Source organism: Mastomys coucha, unplaced genomic scaffold (assembly GCF_008632895.1).
Source record: "Mastomys coucha isolate ucsf_1 unplaced genomic scaffold, UCSF_Mcou_1 pScaffold23, whole genome shotgun sequence".
NCBI lineage: Eukaryota > Metazoa > Chordata > Mammalia > Rodentia > Muridae > Mastomys > Mastomys coucha.
Genome location: NW_022196906.1, coordinates 51,898,181 through 51,914,378, shown reverse-complemented (window position 1 = coordinate 51,914,378; position 16,198 = coordinate 51,898,181). Strand labels below are relative to the sequence as shown.

The 16,198-nt window shown below is 51.8% G+C and overlaps 2 protein-coding genes across 8 annotated transcripts in view; one reads left to right on the top strand and one right to left on the bottom strand.

Annotated features, from left to right (window-relative positions):
- Cplx3 (complexin 3) overlaps nt 1–3,086 on the top strand; it is a 4,574-nt gene extending 1,488 nt beyond the window's left edge. The window contains exons 2-3 of the mRNA XM_031343136.1: nt 254–341; nt 2,776–3,086. Coding sequence (XP_031198996.1) covers nt 254–341; nt 2,776–3,000 — 313 coding nt within the window. The 3' untranslated portion in view covers nt 3,001–3,086. The remainder of the gene's footprint in view (nt 1–253; nt 342–2,775) is intronic.
- A 6,126-nt stretch (nt 3,087–9,212) lies between these two features.
- On the bottom strand, nt 9,213–16,149 carry Ulk3 (unc-51 like kinase 3). Of its 7 annotated transcripts, none has more exons than XM_031343114.1 (16): nt 15,814–16,149; nt 15,018–15,158; nt 14,814–14,934; nt 14,280–14,384; nt 13,408–13,551; nt 13,134–13,216; nt 12,562–12,717; nt 12,089–12,194; nt 11,855–11,895; nt 11,507–11,606; nt 11,308–11,372; nt 11,143–11,221; nt 11,032–11,072; nt 10,678–10,725; nt 10,484–10,550; nt 9,213–10,390 (listed from the first exon to the last, which is right to left on the bottom strand). In XM_031343114.1, exons 1-16 carry the CDS (start codon nt 15,913–15,915, stop codon nt 10,374–10,376), a joined length of 1,416 nt encoding a protein of 471 aa, XP_031198974.1. In that variant the 5' UTR covers nt 15,916–16,149; the 3' UTR covers nt 9,213–10,373. The 7 variants fall into 7 exon arrangements, 6 of the variants coding, with proteins under 6 accessions (XP_031198974.1, XP_031198972.1, XP_031198973.1 ...); XM_031343115.1 differs by having other exon boundaries at nt 10,252–10,390; nt 11,032–11,069; XM_031343112.1 differs by lacking the exon at nt 10,484–10,550.
- Nucleotides 16,150–16,198: the final 49 nt, after the last annotated feature.

Sequence of the window (16,198 nt, the reverse complement as noted above, 5' to 3'; positions counted from 1 at the left end):
CAAGACTCCACCCAGTCAGCTCTCTCTATTGGCAGGAGTGGAGAACACAGAGGAAGGATATTGTGGTGGGTTGTGGCAAAAGCTAAGCCTGCTAGTCTGAGGGGACTAACTAGGCACAGGCCAGCTGGGGGTTGGAAGGCCCATACAGCCTCCTCCCAGATCTTCTAGACCATTTTAGCCCCTCCTTTGCAGACCCCATACCTTCTCCCAAACCCTGAGATGACATCACAACTGGTATCCTCTTCCCACATAGGATGGAGCGAGATGCACAGTTCACACAGAGGAAGGCAGAACGGGCCACACTGCGGAGTCACTTCAGAGACAAATATCGTCTGCCCAAGGTATCCAGGGCCTAAATTGTGAGGCGTTACTGGGACCCTGAGCACTGGGAGCTCGGACTCCCCTCAACTCCCAACCTGTAAGAGTCACACAAGATGCTTGGTTACCTTCTTCCTTTTCTCATTCATTCATTCATCCATCCATCCATCCACATGCTCACAGAGCTGAGACAAACCCCGGGCCTTTGGAAGCTTACAAGTTTGTTTTTCTGAGGGCAGCAGTCCTTTTTTTCCTTCACTTCCACCTCTCTGAGCTGGGTCAAGCCTGGCCCATGAAGACACAGAGAAGTCTGAAAGCAGACTCTATAAGCTCTCATGGGGCTGGCAAAAGGAGAGGCCATGGCTCTTCCCTCCTATGTACCATGTTCAACCATGCTCAACCATGTTCTCACCTGACTCTCTCAAGAGAGTTGCTAGACACTGCTTGTGAAACTGAGCTCAGGGAGACTAAAGGACTTAACCAGTGGGTGGGAGCACTCAAGCCTGGGAAGACTGTGTCCTCGCTTACTCTGCCCCTCAGGCTGCTTTTCAAGATCTGTGGGTCTAACCATAAGGAACCAGCTACCCCTTCAGCCTGTCTTTGTCTCAGGAAGCTCCTGCCCCATGCTTCCCAAGATACTGCAGCACTAGATTGGCATACAAGTATGCTACTCCTACATGGGACAAGCCTCTTAGCAGAGTTTCACCTTTGTGTACCCAGAGCTGGGTGAGATTCCAAGGAGTTGGGTGCCATAGGCCAGGCCTTGCCTTTCTTTTTCTTTTTTGGTTTTTTTCAAGACAGGGTTTCTCTGTGTCTTGGCTGTCCTGGAACTCACTCTGTAGACCAGGTTGGCCTTGAACTCAGACATCTGCCTGCCTCTGTCTCCCAAGTGCTGGGATTAAAGGCATGTACCACCAGTGCCCAGCTTAGGCCTTGGCTTTCCACTGCAGTACAGAGATCAGCTATGTGGAGTCACTTCTCCAACAAAGTGTTTACTGAGCCCCTGGCTGTCACTGACTTCCCACAAGCCTTTTGGAAGTCTCTCAAAGGAAAGTCTGCATTACTGCAAGTTCAGATAGCAGTGGGGTCATGGCTCAAATGCTTACACTAATCTCATATGAGACTCCACTGTGAGAAAATTCTGAATCTAGAAGAGAAGGCAAGACATGAGTGCAACTGTGTGGGACACAGGAGAGGACTTCAAACAGCCACCAGATGCCTAGGGAAATATGGTGGTTCTCAGGAGGTGCAAAAGGAGTACAGATATTGGAGTAAGTGATATAGGTCTAAATCTAGATTCCCACTTCCCTTCCTGGTGTTATGATCTTAAGCAAATTGCTTACATTTTCTGAGTCTCTCTCTCTCTCTCTCTCTCTCTCTCTCTCTCTCTCTTTCTCTCTTTTATTTGTAAAGTAAAATAGAGATGTCAGGTCCTATGTTGTTGAAAATGGGCTTGAATTCCTAACCTTTCTGCTTCCACCTTCTGAGTGCTAAGATTATAGATGTTGTCATGATTTTCCTAGTTTTTTGTTTGTTTGTTTGTTTGTTTTTAGACAGGTCTCAGTATGTATCTCTGGCTGACCTGGAACTTGCTATGGTAGACCAAGCTGGCTTTGAACTCATAGAGATCCACTGGCCTCTGCCTTCCAAGGGCTGGGATTAAAGGCATGTGCTACCACGCCTGGCTCTTTCTAGTCTTGTTGTTGCTTTTTATTTGTTTGTTTGTTTTGAGAAAAAAAGGTTTCTTTATGTGTTTCTGGCTGCTCTGGAACTCACTTTGTAGCTCTGTAGACCAGTCTGGCCTCAAACTCACAGAGATCCACTTGCCTCTGATTAAAAGTGTATGCCCCCACACCCAGCATTTTCCTAGGTATTTTTTTTTTAATTGCAAAAAGTAAAAGCATTCTTGGTACTAGAGAGATGGCTCAGTGGTTATAATCACTTGTTGCTCTTGCAGAAGATTGGAATTTAGTTCCCAGAATGCATATCAGAAGCTCACAACTCCCTGTAATTCCAGCTCCAGGGGTCTGATGCCATCTCCAAGTCTCCATGGGCATCCACACACATTTGCACACACACACACACACACACACACACACACACATGAACAATAAAATAAACCTTAAAAACCCATTAAAAGCACCTAACTCACTGCTTGCCATGGGCTAGGTCTTGAGGGTACCCACCACTATTTTTGTTCTGCAGTTAGCCATGGTCAACCCTTCACTCAGCTGATTGTCACAAAGTGGCATTTTCCTTTGGGTTTAGTCTCTCTGCTAGTCCTTCTGTGTCTGCAAAGTCTCCAGGTCTACCCAATGAAAGGCTTAACTCAGATCCTGGGGCAGATGCTGAGCTCCCTGGAATCAAGAGCCCCAGAACCCAGCTTAGGCAGCCTCTGTACCCTGTACTGCTAGGTCCTCACAGACCTCCACCCTGTCTCATCTCTCTTCCCTTCAGAATGAGACAGATGAAAGCCAGATCCAGCTGGCTGGCGGAGATGTGGAGCTGCCTCGGGAGCTAGCCAAGATGATCGAGGAGGATACGGAGGAAGAGGAGGATAAGGCCTCTGTGCTTGGGCAGCTGGCCAGTCTCCCTGGCCTGGACCTCAGCTCACTCAAGGACAAAGCCCAGACTACACTAGGGGACCTCAAGCAATCAGCTGAGAAGTGCCATATCATGTGATCACTTCCCCTGGGTTTGCCTCTAGGATGGCCAGAGGGCTGGTCCACAGGAGGGCTAAGAAAGTGAGTGTCTCAACTTCCAGATACCTCCAGTCCATTTGGGGCTCTGCTTCCCCTGGCCCAGCCTAGCCTGGGTCTTCTTGTCCATATCTAGCTCTAGCTCTGATCTCTCTCACTCTTTTTATTGCCAGCAAAGTTCCCATTCTTCCCTCTCTCCCTCTGCTGCCTGGAAAGTTTCCCAAGTTGATAGAATTAGCCCAACCCTCTCTGGGTACAGCCCCCTGTTCTTCACACAAGAGTACTCACAGAAGGACACAGAAGCCCCGGCTCATTTGCCACAGATGCATCCTGGCACACAGAGACACATGTCCCCTGGGTTCCCAGTCCCTTCAGAAACCAGCACCCAGATGCTCTTAGGAGACCCTCTGGCCACACAGAAGACCTGTTCTTATCCCTCTTTATGATCCTGGAAGTTTTTGCTCTTTCTGGGTTTTATCATCTGTAAAATGGGAATGGACTGAGTGATTTCCAAAATTCTTTCCCCTATTGGCATTCCCGGCCACTCAGAACAGAGCCCACATCCCTTCTTGGGCAGGGCAGCAGCTGCAGTCACAGCATCACACAGCTGCCACTGTGAGTTCTGGGAGCTGAGCAATGCTGTGTGAGGGGCAAAGCGCCAGGGATGGAGCTGGCACATGAACAGTAGCTCCAGGCCTCCTCTGGGCCCAGGACTGAGCCAAATTTTGTTCTGTTCCTGTAGAATTCTCTGGATTCCATAGTTGGAATTTCCTCTTCTCGTTCAGTGAAAAATAAAAATTCCAAATGACATGGCTATCTTCCCACTTCCTGTTGACTTGGGGGTTCACAGGCCCCAGGCCTGCCCTTCGAGGGGTATTTATCTGCCTCTTCACCTGTAGCTTCAGAGGGTCCTAGGAGAGAATGCCCTCTTGGGGCTGCAGGTGAGGGTGGGGCCTCACTGGGGGAGCAGATGACCTTTAGGCCGGATGAAGTTAAGTCTAAGCATCAAGAGTGAGGAAGATGTGGCAGCCAGCTGGATGGAGAGGTACCGGGAAAGATGGAGTCTGAGGGGGAGATTAGAGAAAGGGCTGTCTCTGACACCTGTCCTGTACTTTCCCCTCACCTCAGAGGTGGAGGATTGGACAGAGAAGAAAGGGTCATGGCGCTCCAGCCTGGCTCTGCTGTGTGTCCCTGAGCTTGTGTTGCTTCTGGTAACATGAAGAGTTCTCCTCCCCAAGAATAGTAATAATACATGTTTCAAAGAGTGGCCATTTGTCCCTGCCCACCCCACTTTGGTAGTGCTTGGGACCCAGGACTTCACATACTGTATACTAAGGCAAGTGGTCTGCCACCCAGCCACACCCACAGCCCACAGCCCACGAAAATGCCGCTTGTCAGCTGTGGTAACACATTCTTTAAAGTAACAGAGGATGGGAAGCCAGCAGTCATGCTACACTGAGTGAGACCTGCTGGTGAAGACAGTGTTAGTCCCATCTTGCAGGGAGGTGGCCTGAGGTGGCAAGCTGATGCCCTCAAAGTTTGTGTTTAGGCAGTGAATTATTGTTTCTGTTGGTTTTCTTCTCTGTCTTTACCTCCCTCCTTCCCTTCCTCCCTCCCTCTTTTCCATCTCTCTTTCTCTGTGTCTCCCTGTCTCTCTCTCTCTCTCTCTCTCTCTCTCTCTCTCTCTCTCTCTCTCTCTCTCTCTCTCTCTCTGTTAGTTGGTATTGTCATTTCAGACAGAATATCATATAGCTCAGGCTAGCCTCAAACTCTTAGGTAGGCAGGGATGATCTTTGACTTCTGATCATCTTGCCTCAACTTCCCAAGTACCCTGATTATAGTAATGGACCATCACACCTAGTTTAGGCTATGCTTGAAACCTAAGCAAGGGCTTACTTAGGTTACATGTTAGGTTACATGTTAGGCAAGCACCTATGGGCTGCATCCTCACCTATGTTTGGTGGTAATTTTAAATTTAATTTAATTTTATTATTTTATGTGTATTACGCTTGTCTGTATGTATGTATTTGCACGTGTGTGCTTAGTGACCAAGAAAATCAGAAGAGGGTGTCAGATACCCCTGTGCCTGGAGTTCCAGATGGTTCTGAGTTACCACATGGGTGCTGGGAATTGAATTCGTGTCTAGAAAAGCCCTGAGCCCTCTCTCCAGCCCCTTTGTATCAAAGATGGAATCTTACTATGCAGTCCAAGCTAGCCTCCCAAGTGCTAGGATTACAGATGTGCAGCAACAATCTGTATGACTTTAATGAGGAATAAAAAGGAAAAAAAAAGTTTTTCTTAAATGAAGACTCCGAATGTCATCATACTTCCTGGTGTCTGTCGGGCAGGGTAGAGATGCTGTTCTGGAAGTCCCAAGTGGCTGCTCCAGTGGGTCATCTCAGAGGCTGGCTGGGCAGAAGAAAAGTGCTACAGGCACATGGTGCCTCTTGGCCTCACAGAATAAATGCTAGCCTGTGGGGAAGCCATCAGTATTACAGGCAGGAAAAGCAGTTTGTTTTCAAGGGCAAAGTTCCTATTAGGACTCCCTATAAAATAAGAGCATAGAAGGGTAGATAATGTTGACTGAAAGGGGAGGGAAATATTAAGAGTGTAAGGACAGAAGGGATCCATATCCTGAAGGGAGCTGCTTGAGGCTGTCATACTGAGCATCCTTTGAGCATCCTGAGGAGGCACCTGCATCTCTCAGATGCTCCTGGTCCACCCCCTGAGGAAGGGATTAGCAGCCACTGGACAAAAACCCTTTTCTGACCTTCCCAAAGGAGCCCCAAGCTGCGGGGTGGGGGAGCATGGGCTGCCTCAGCCGCATCAACAGCAGGGTCCACGTCAGCCCTCTACCCTCAGGGGCCTTCCGCTTAATGGGATTGGACAGCCCCTTCCCCCTCAGTGCTTTGCTGGCTGAGAAGGAGGCCATCATGGCAGGTCAGGTGGTAGGGGTGCATGGGGACACTCACTGAACCCTGTCAAAGCAGGGCTGTTTGGCGCCTGGGGTCAGGAGGCAGGGAGGGGACTCTGTCTCTTCACTGATCCTCCACTCACATCCCAGGAACCCCAAGAGGCCCTGAGCTGTCTTCAGTGTCCCTGGAATGGAGCAGAGCAGACTCTGGGGCAAGAGAGTCAGTCTGAAGCTCAGGCGAAGATGAGTAAGGCTGAGGGTCGCCTGCCTATCTGTGTCAGCTGTACTAAGGATTTTTCTCTCTATCCATGTGCTCATCTGCATCCCCCCAATATCATGGGCACTCTTGGTTCCACACCCTTTACAGGGAGCGGCTAACCCAGCCAAGCTGGAGCTGTCTTCTGCACAGCCCTGGACTGAACCACCCAAGTCCCAGCTTTCCCCATCCTGGTTCCATGTCCTATGTTCCAGGACTACCTCATATGAAGCAAAGACCACAAAGGAAGCCATTGACCCCCAACAGTCCTCCCCCCCTTTTTTTTGGTTTTTCGAGACAGGGTTTCTCTGTGTAGCCCTGGCTGTCCTGGAACTCACTCTGTAGACCAGGCTGGCCTTGAACTCAGAAATCTGCCTGCCTCTGCCTCCCAAGTGCTGGGATTAAAGGCATGCACCACCACCGCCCGGCAACAGTTCCCCTTTAACAGTGACTAACCCCTTTCTCTCCAAATAGACTCTGATGTGTCAAGCCTTTTTCCTCCTATCCTTCTTTCTCTCTTCCTCTCTCCTTCTTTCCCTTGTGGGACTCTGGAAATGTCCAGAGGTGATGAAAAAAAGGAGTCTTTCTGACCCAAATTCTTTTAATTCTGCCCTCCCCATACCCCTACCCCTAGCATATGTAGATTTCTTCTTAAGAAAAAATGAGAAAGAATTCCCAAGTTGGGTGAGAGATTCCAAGGGAAGAATAACCCGGGATACGGGAAATCAAAACACACACAGCCTGCCTGATCCTCTTACCCCACAGTGTACTCATCAAGGTGTCTGATTCCACAACACTCAGGATTCCAGAGAACTTAGTGGTACCCCCAGGCCCAACCTAAGGAGCCTCCGGTCTGCTTCTCCTGCTTCCCACCCACCCAGGCAGCTCAGGCTCAGTTCCCAGAGGGAAGAGGAGTGCAGAAATAACAAGTGGCTTTCTAAGGCCAGCTGTTTCCCAGGGCGGGGGTTGGGAGGGTGGCCAGGGTTTGGAATGTGTAGGATCTCCCCTTTCCCCAACAGCCAGATGGTCCCTCTTCAGACACTGGGAGCCCTAGGCAGGCACTGGGGACATCTGGGGCATGTTCACTTGTCCAGCTGAGCTTCTGACAGTGCCCATTGACCCAGCTGACGATCTGGCTCAGCACTGGCAGGCAGGAGCTTCTGTCCTCTGTCTCACAGAGCTGACGTTCCAGCAGGGTTGGGGAGCTGTGGAGCCCACTGTCCTGCTTCTAACCCTGTGACTGCCAGACATTGCTAGCCTCCGTTTGTACGAGGCATGGGAAGCCCAGGCACTAGAGTGCTGAGGCTGCCTCTGCCTCAGCAAGACCTGTGCCTGCATTTCTATAACCACGAATGTAGGTTGGACATGGCTTTTGTGTCTGTTTCTCTGTGTGTTTGGTATTTGATAGTGTGAATTACTGTGGGGGGAACTGGCCGTTGATGTGCCTTATCTCTCCTGCCTCAGCCTCACAGTTAGGGCCATTGTCCTCTTAGGAAGGGCTGGGACAGCAACTTAGCCTCTGGGGCTGGATTCCTTCCTTCCAGACAACCTTATATTCCCAGTAGGGGGCAAAAAACAAAACAAAACAAAACAAAACACGGGGTGGGGGGGCAGGTCCAGAGACTCCTGGGTCCTGTAGTCTATTCCAAAGGCTCATCTGCTCCTTCCAGGACTGGTCCATGGGAAAATAGGAGGTTGAGGTCAGGTGCTGATCTTGGCTTAGTCTGGTAGTGGAAGAGTGGAGATGGGAAGGCAAGAGGGTGGAGCTTCTGGACGGACATTTCTGAAAGCCTTAAAAGAGAAGTGGCAGTGATTCTTCACCTCTCAGATGGAAAATATTTGAAAAGCAGATCTGAAGTTTCCTCTAGGTCTGTCCACTCCCTACTTGCTCCAGCTCCTTGACTGCCTGCCTCCCAGCTTCACAGGTGGCTTGACAAGAGATGCCTGGAGGACATTAACTCAATGCTTTGGAGAGCCTCAGATTCCCACGCTCCTCTTGCATTGGGCATCCCATGTGGGCCCATTGCTCAGACACCCTGTGTAAGAATTTCAGGCCCAATTCCCAGCCACATGGCCAGTGCAGCCATTGCAGTAAACAATGGGTCTGGAGACATGATGCACCTCTCTCTCTTCCTGTCTAGTGAGGGTCACCCACCCTGTCATCCTGTCCCTTCCCAGCCAGCCCTCTCCAGTCATCCCCTCCTCTTCCTTTCCCTATTTTTATTTTTACTGAAACTTTTCATCTGCTTCATTTCCAGAAAAAAATCTCAAGTATGTATTCCTCCCTACATTTGAAAATAACATTTTATTGTACTCGTGCTATATACCAGGCCTACACATGCTGCCTTGTGAGAGTCCTACTGGGCACGCTCACCAATAGCTCAATTGTACAGTCCAAGCATTGGGCCAAGGACCAGAACTAGCAGGGCTTCAGCAGCTCCTTCGCCCTACAGGACACTGCTCTACACTGCCCCCCAATGGCTAGGCCAAAGGCTTCAGGGGGATTCATTCTTTATGTCTTGGTCCCTTCTGTATCAGACCCATGGTAAAAGGCCTGAGAATAATTAAAGCAAGAGGCTGTTGGAAATTACCCCGATCTGGGGATCTTTGGGGGACTAGACATGAGAAGAAACCCTAAAGGATTCCCTTTTCCTACAATCCAGCTTGCTCACTCACTGTTGGCCCCAAATGAGGAGGCTCCTACGAGTGTTCAGGGTGGGATGATCTAGAGAGGACTGTTCTAGAGTGTTCTAGAGGGCTACTACCTGCCACTGTGCTGAGATGTGAAAAAAAAAGGCCTTGTTGGGCTCCCAGGTCTGTCTATCCTGCCCCCCTGCTCCCAACAACACACACTAGGTGGTTGGCAGGAATGGTGGCAGTCAGTAGGACTCCTGGATCCCCAGAAACTGAAGGCAAGAGGCAGGTATACAGTCACTGGGACCACACTAGTCAGGCTCCCCAACTTCTCCTGGTTATGAGTAGGGCTACTTCACCTATTTTTCCAAGGCAAGAAGAAATGCATAAGTATGGAAAATAATTTAATAGAGAAACAATGAACTATAATCTTTACATATATCCAGCCTCTAGCAAGGAGGATGTTCCACTTTGCCCTAAGGAGGCGGTTAAGAGCAGAATGATTGGAAATCACCAATATTCTCTAACTTTAGAAATAACCCTTTATACACATACATACAAACACACCACACCACACACAAGGAAGAAAGAAAGAAAGGAAGGAAGAAAGAAAGGAAGGAAGGAAGAAAGAAAGACGCAAGCAAGCAAGCAAACAAACAAACTCTCAGTGTCTGTCATTTGGGGTTATTTGTGGAAGAACAGCTCCCCTGCTCCTGACTCAAAATCAGCCTTCAATAAGAATTTGAATAAAAATCTGAAACAAGATGATGATGGGGGGGGGGTTGTTAAAAAAAGTAATCCTCCAGTACCCCCAGAAATGTAAGTTCTTCTCCAGCTCACACAGGGTGGGAGCTGTGGATGTATCCATGGCTTAATAGGACAGAAGGGAAGACCTAGCTCCAGCTCGGGGCCCACCACGTGACTAGTGTGGCATATCACTAAGAGAGCTATAAGTGGGGGGCAGAGGACCCCTCCTCCATGCCAAGGCAGGGAAGGTCGGGGGTTCTCACATGTATTTCACCTTTACAAAGGGCATGACTTTCATGCACGAAGGATTATCTTAAAGAACTGAAAAGGACGGTAGCTGTGAGCTCCCAGGAAGACTGGAGAGGTCTGAGTGTACACTGTAGTAGTCCCTGAGGGTATCGGAGTGTCTCATTCCAGTGCAAGAAGAAGGGAGGGTTGGAATAAAGGCTCCCAGGGAGGGGTGGCCCAGGTACAGCAGCTGTCTGGTATCAGGGAAGGAACGGAAGTGTCCTGAAGAGGCACGTTGTCCTCTTTGCAGAACAAAACACAACAGGGTGATGATGTCCGGAAGCCAACAGGCTTAGACCAGCAGTCACCTAACGACAGGGTCATATTAAAGTAATTCTCCCACAGTTTAGTACACCTGCCACCAGATGCCCCAAGGGTGGAGAATACTCAGAGGAATGCTGGGAACCAGGATGTGGGAGCTGCACATCCAGGAAAAGTCCCAGGTGCACAGGTGTCAACCTGGGTTGGTATGCAGCGTCTCTCTAGGGTTGTGCTCCATCCGCTGGTCCTTCCGGTGTCACTGCAGTGTGCAAGCTAACAGAGGTGAAAGAAGAAGGTCAGGCTTGGGTCTCTGGCAAGAGAGGCAAAACCCTGTTATGGGCTGTCAGACCCCAGAGCAGGACTCACAACTGCGAACAGACTCCGACAGCCCCTCTTTGTCCAGACTCCCTGCTTCCCAGTGAGAGTCCCTTATCTGTGGGATGTGAAAGCAAAGCAAGGGGTAAGACAGAGCCAGCTTGACTCAGAAGCCACAGCACATGCACAACCACAGAGAGGAGGAACCCACAACCCACTGCCCGGCATGGCCTGTCCATGCCCACCTTGATCTGCTCCTTCAGGTATTCAGCTCGAGCCATGAGGTTCTGAACCTGCCAAGAGGAGACATGTGCAGACGTGCGGAGGGTTCAAGTCAAGTGCCTCCTCACCCGATACTCCCCAGAACCCTGTCTCGTTAGAATGGCCTTGTCTCTGATAACTCTATTTGTTCCCTCCTCTATTAAGACTTCCTTGCTGCAGGAGCTCAGCAGACTTTTCCTTTATTGGCACAGAAGTCCTGGGTCACTGACCTCACAATTCTGAGGCAGGGAAACTCCATATGCAATCTACTGAGGTCCCACAGAGCTGAGGAGGAGGAGGGGAAGGCGCACGTCCCGACTCCCAGCCCTACTGTGTACCTCAGTGTGAAGGAGCTCCCGCCTTCGGCCTGGGGCTTCTGCTGTAAGGAGAGGGGAGATGATGAGGACAGGGGAGCAGAGGCAGGGGCGGCAGTGGTGCTGGGGCCTTACCTGCCAACAGCAGTAGCAGCTCCCCGAGGCTGTGTTGGTACAGGTCCAGGGCATCCTGCTCTTTGCCAGCCTCGTCCTCCTACAGCCAGAGGGGCAACACATCATTCCATATTATGCCTTGGTTTCCTTCCTGTCCCACCTGGACTCCTCCCAGTGATCACACACCTTGGCCATGGCAGCTGAAGCCACTTCCAGGGCAGCTAGGAGGCGTGGCTTGTCACGGGCCATCTCTGATGTGAGAGTAAAGGCTCATGGTGAGGGCGCAGCCTGTTGTTTTTTGCATAGGAAGGCCCTGTCAGTCTCCCTGTCAAGATGGAGTGGGATTGCCAGGACTTGTGTGCACAGACCAGGAACTGAAGCCTACCTCGAAGCAGCTCTTGGACAGTTGTGCCCTGTCTTAGCAGGGCCCGATTGGAGGAGACAATGGCTTTGAGCTCCTCTGCCCGGGACACATACTGCCCCACCTGTAAGAGAATGAGGGGCTGAGGGCTATCCCCACATCCTGCACCCACCTCCAAGTCTGCCTCTGGTCCTTAGTGACTGCCTCACACTAACCATGTCAGACATCAACAAGCTGGCCTGGCCCACACAACGTCCCCCAGCCCTATCTTGTGAGAGAGATTTCAAATCTAAGAATGCCACTTGTCAGCGGCTTGTGATCTCTGGCCTTTCCTTTCATGGCCACCCATTTTCTCCTGGGGAGATCACCCACCTTTGCCTTAATGGCCTCCTTCCTCTGGGTATCCACTTCATCTGCAGAAGGTGAAGGGTTCACATGAGGATGCTGTACTGAAAGCCTACCCCGCAGGAAGCCCTCTGCAATCCTCAGATACTAAGTTCCAGGTTGATCTTCCGCACTGCCCCACCCCCCAAGCTCTGAATGGGGAGCTTGACTCAACTCCTGGCCCCCTCTGCAACCAGATTATTGGAATGGTCTGGGTCTCACAGTGTAGCGCAGGTACAAAGAAGTCCAGAGCCTTGCAGTAGAGTGACAGGGCAGCGGCAGCATCCCCCTCCTGGTCCTTCTTCACAGCCTCCACCACAAGGGCTGTCTGGGGGATTGGAGAATCGGCAATCAGACCTACTTTTCTTCTTTTTTTTTGTTTTAAGTATTTGTTTTATTTTATGTATGTGAGTACACTGTAGCTATTTCCAGAAGAGGGCATTGGTTCTCATACAGATGGCTGTGAGCCACCATGTGGTTGCTGGGAATTGAACTCAGGACCTCTGGAAGAGCAGTCAGTGCTCTTAACCACTGAGCCGACTCTCTAGCCCCTTCCTAATGCCACAGCAACTAGCATCAGTCAGCAATCCCACCTCCGTGGCCCATGGCAACCTGCTCTACTTCCGTGAGCCAGTATTACCACCAAGAGTGGGCAAATGAGACTCACCCCACCCTATCCCCATCGGTCTGCTTACTGCTTGCGCCAGGCTCTCCCCACTGGGCATGTGCTCCAGGTCCACCCAGGGATGGGCAAAGAAGTCCTGGAAGGAGATTCGACGGCTGGGGTCCCTCTCTAGAAGTCGCTGCAACAGGTCCCGGCAGTCTAGGGAGAGTTGGGGCCGAAGAGGGAGCTACAGAGGCATAGAGCAGGGACTTATCACATAAGGCTCCAACATCTGAGCCCAAAGCCCAAGGCCTGTTAGGAACCCCCATAAGGGGGACATGTTTCCTGGTGGGTAATCTGAGACCTGAGTGGAACACGGCAGGTCCAGATGATGTACTGGAAGCCAAGCATCCTTTATTAGGCTGCTTTCAAATGAGCATTTGCCTCTAGGCCTGGACTCTGAAGACTGGGCCTGGTCACTGTTGCCTGTCATGGCTGATCTGGATCCTTGGGAATGGACCAGGTTCTAGGCTTCCATGCAGAGCATGCCCCGTTGCCATGAAAGGCCTAGAGCCTTTCTGAGGTCTGTGGCAGTGCTGAACAAACTTCTGGGATCTTGGGTCCCTCAATCCCCAGTGGATGCCAAGACCCTGCCAGACGCACCTCAATAACCCGCTTGCTGCGAATCTTTTCTTCTAGCTCTGAGAACGATCTGGAGGCAAAGGGTGGCTGCCCAAAGAGGGCTTCTGTGGAAAAAGGCAGAGGAGAGGCTGGAAGGGAATATGGTAAAGCCTTGCCTAGCTCACCCATGGAAAGGGGACCAAAATCCCTCAGAGTAGAGCCCTTAATTCTCATGAGAACCCAGGAGAGGCCCAGAGAAGCCTGGCCCAAATACAGAGTAACTCTCAGGGTGGACTTCGGGGAACAAAAGTCTCACCGTACAGGATGACCCCCACAGACCAGAGGTCCACACGTGCGTCATACTGCCTCCGACACACCATCTCAGGAGCCATGTAGAGTGGGGAGCCACGAAGCACGTGTTTTTCATCCCATGGGGACATGTGCTGGGCAAAGCCAAAGTCTGCAGGCAAGAGGGGGCAGGCCCAGGGTTCAAATCCCAGCTGCTCCTGTGACTCCAACTCAGAGCTCCTCCCTACCCTGGATTCACCTGGATTACTCCTGCCTCCTCCCCTGTGCAACACTCCTATATCCCCTCTGTCCCGGGTGGAAACCCTCTGCATGGCACATGGCCTCTTTATTTTTTTGTTTTTTTTCGAGACAGGGTTTCTCTATATAGCCCTGGCTGTCCTGGAAACTCAGTCTGTAGACCAGGCTGGCCTGGAACTCAGAAATCTGCCTGCCTCTGTCTCCCAAGTGCTGGGATTAAAGGTGTGCCACCACTGCCTGGCTTCTTCTTCAATTCTTATCAGAAGCCATGAACACCTGTCCACTGCTAAGTATTCTCCTCAGCTGTCCAGATTGAGCCCTAACCCTAATAACAGATTAAGTTGGGTCCCGGCTCATAGACTGATCCTGGATGCTGGTCACACATTGGCACTGTTTCCAGACTGAACCCCGACTCTGACCCAGACTCGATCCCTAGCTCCACCCACACCACTGCAGGATGGACATAAAGTGGGCAGCCTGAGAATGGGTGGTATCTTTCAGTGATGGGCTCAGCCCTATCCCTCCTGATCTGTCACTAATGGTTTAACAGAGGGGCTCCTGGGAACCAGGCCGCTGAGGGAGCAGGAGTTTACTGTTTACCCACTCTAAACTGCCACCCTGCTGTTCCAGACTCTCTCGCACCTGCCAGTTTCAGGTGGGGCTTCTCCAAAGAGCTCAATAGAATGTTCTGTGGCTTCAGATCCAAGTGAGAGATGTTTCGTTCATGCAGGAACTGCAGGGCACTAGCTGAGGAGTCAGCCACAAGAAAATAAGGCAGAGCCTCTTTCCCACCTGCCAATCCCCTCCCCCGGCCTCCATCTATCCCCGTACAGCTGTATTACTGCAGTGCTGTTCTGGAATCCATAGAATATACAGAAGCACCAGACTGGCCACTTCTAAGAGTCCCCGAGTGCCTGCTCTTTGCACCCTTCATAAAAGCACCCTCCCTTCAAGGAGCCTCCAGAAAAGCCCGAGCCCTTTAGGACTGTGCATTCTCCCTCACTAAAGCACTTGGGTTCCACCTACTGGGCCCTGGAAGATTCCACAAGGTTCTTACATCATGTTCCCCATGTGGAAGCCTGACTTCCCTACAGATGCTAGGGATACAAACATGGCAGACTGCAAAGCATTGGGATAGGGGAGAAGAGGACATGGAGTGTGTCACAGGCTTTTTACCCAACTGCTGCATGAAAACACGGGCCACCTTCTCAGGCAGGATCCTGCGGGTATGGATGAAGCGAGACAGGTCACCCCCTGCACAGAACTCCATGATGAGGTAGATATTGTCATTGTCCCACTGTGGTTGGAAGTAAAGAGACAGCTTTAGGCAGGGTCCCTTCTTCAGCCTCCTTTGGAGGGAACCCCGTCCTAGGCTCAGACCTGGAAGTCTTTCAGCTGCACAATATGGGGGTGCCGGATGCCCTTGAGGATCTCAATCTCAGTCAGGAGGTTTTCCACTGACGCCTTGTTGAGACTCTTCTTGGCCACGCATTTTATGGCTACCACTTCCCGAGTATCCTTCTGTGGTACAGGAAATTTGGGGTCTCTATTTTGAAGGGGCCGACCCCATGGGTTGGAGTGGGTTCTGATTCTGCAAACTTTCCCCTGTCTGGGTCTGTTCACTCTCCACGGGCTTCCAAGTTTCCCAGCTTCCATTTCGCCAATCAATGAGGCATCCGTATTCTGGAATGCCACCCCAGCAAGTGCTCTCTCTCCAACGCCATGCTTCTAACCCACGACATCACTTTCTAGAGTGACCGGAGCGGGTAAGCCGGGGCGGGGGGGGGGCGGGGGCGGAGGATGTCACTATTTAAAGAGCTAGCCACTCTGCATTCTAACTGGTGATGCCTCCTGGGAGTCTGACCCCAGACTCCTCCCAGCCCCTAAGGAAACTTCCGTGCAGAGCCGGTTCTTCAACCACTGAGACAGAGGTTCCCTTAGGTCAGCGCCCGCCCCTCCAGACCAAACTAGCTTGGTTGTTTTTAAAACCTACAAGGGGCGGTTAGTTCCAGCCTCCTCCACCCGCTTGGGCGGCCGCTGGCCTTACTGCTCTCAAGGCGGTCGCCTTTCCTGCTCAGCTCAGCCCGTCACCCAGACCGGCTTGCCGGGAGTTGGCTGGCACAGGAGCCGGGTGCCCTGCGCCGGGACACCTCGGGCACGACCCGCCCACACCCACCTTGGCGTAGGCCTTGTACACCGTGGCGTACGTGCCACTGCCCAGGCGCTCGGTAAGGATGAAACCGTCCAGCCGAGGGAGACCCCAGGCGGGCCCAGCCATCCCGCGCCCGCCGCCAGGTGCTTCCTGGTTCGGGGTGCAGGTTCCGGCTAGCGGCGAAGGTGGGGGCGCTCGAGGGGCGGCGAGGCGGGACTCCGCACGGCCCCAGCACTGCCCGCCGGAAGCGCGGCTCGATACCTCCCCTCCGAGGCTCCTCCCCGCCCGCCGCGGGCTGGGTGACACCCTCTGCCAAGGACTGCCAGGCAGGTTTCAGACACTGAGGCTTCAGTGGGTGTAGAGGTGTGTCGAGGACTGCGGACACTATCACGTGGGAACGGCATCCTAG

What these genes read in the sequence shown, in the direction of transcription:
- Ulk3 (XM_031343112.1), bottom strand. Translation starts at nt 15,915, where the DNA reads ATGGCTGGGCCCGCCTGGGGTCTCCCTCGGCTGGACGGTTTCATCCTT. An exon ending in GCTGCTACTGCTGTTGGCAG is followed by an intron (nt 11,073 to 11,142) that starts GTAAGGCCCCAG and finishes CTCTCCTTACAG; the next exon opens with CAGAAGCCCCAGGCCGAAGG. An exon ending in GGGAGCTCCTTCACACTGAG is followed by an intron (nt 10,726 to 11,031) that starts GTACACAGTAGG and finishes TCCTCTTGGCAG; the next exon opens with GTTCAGAACCTCATGGCTCG.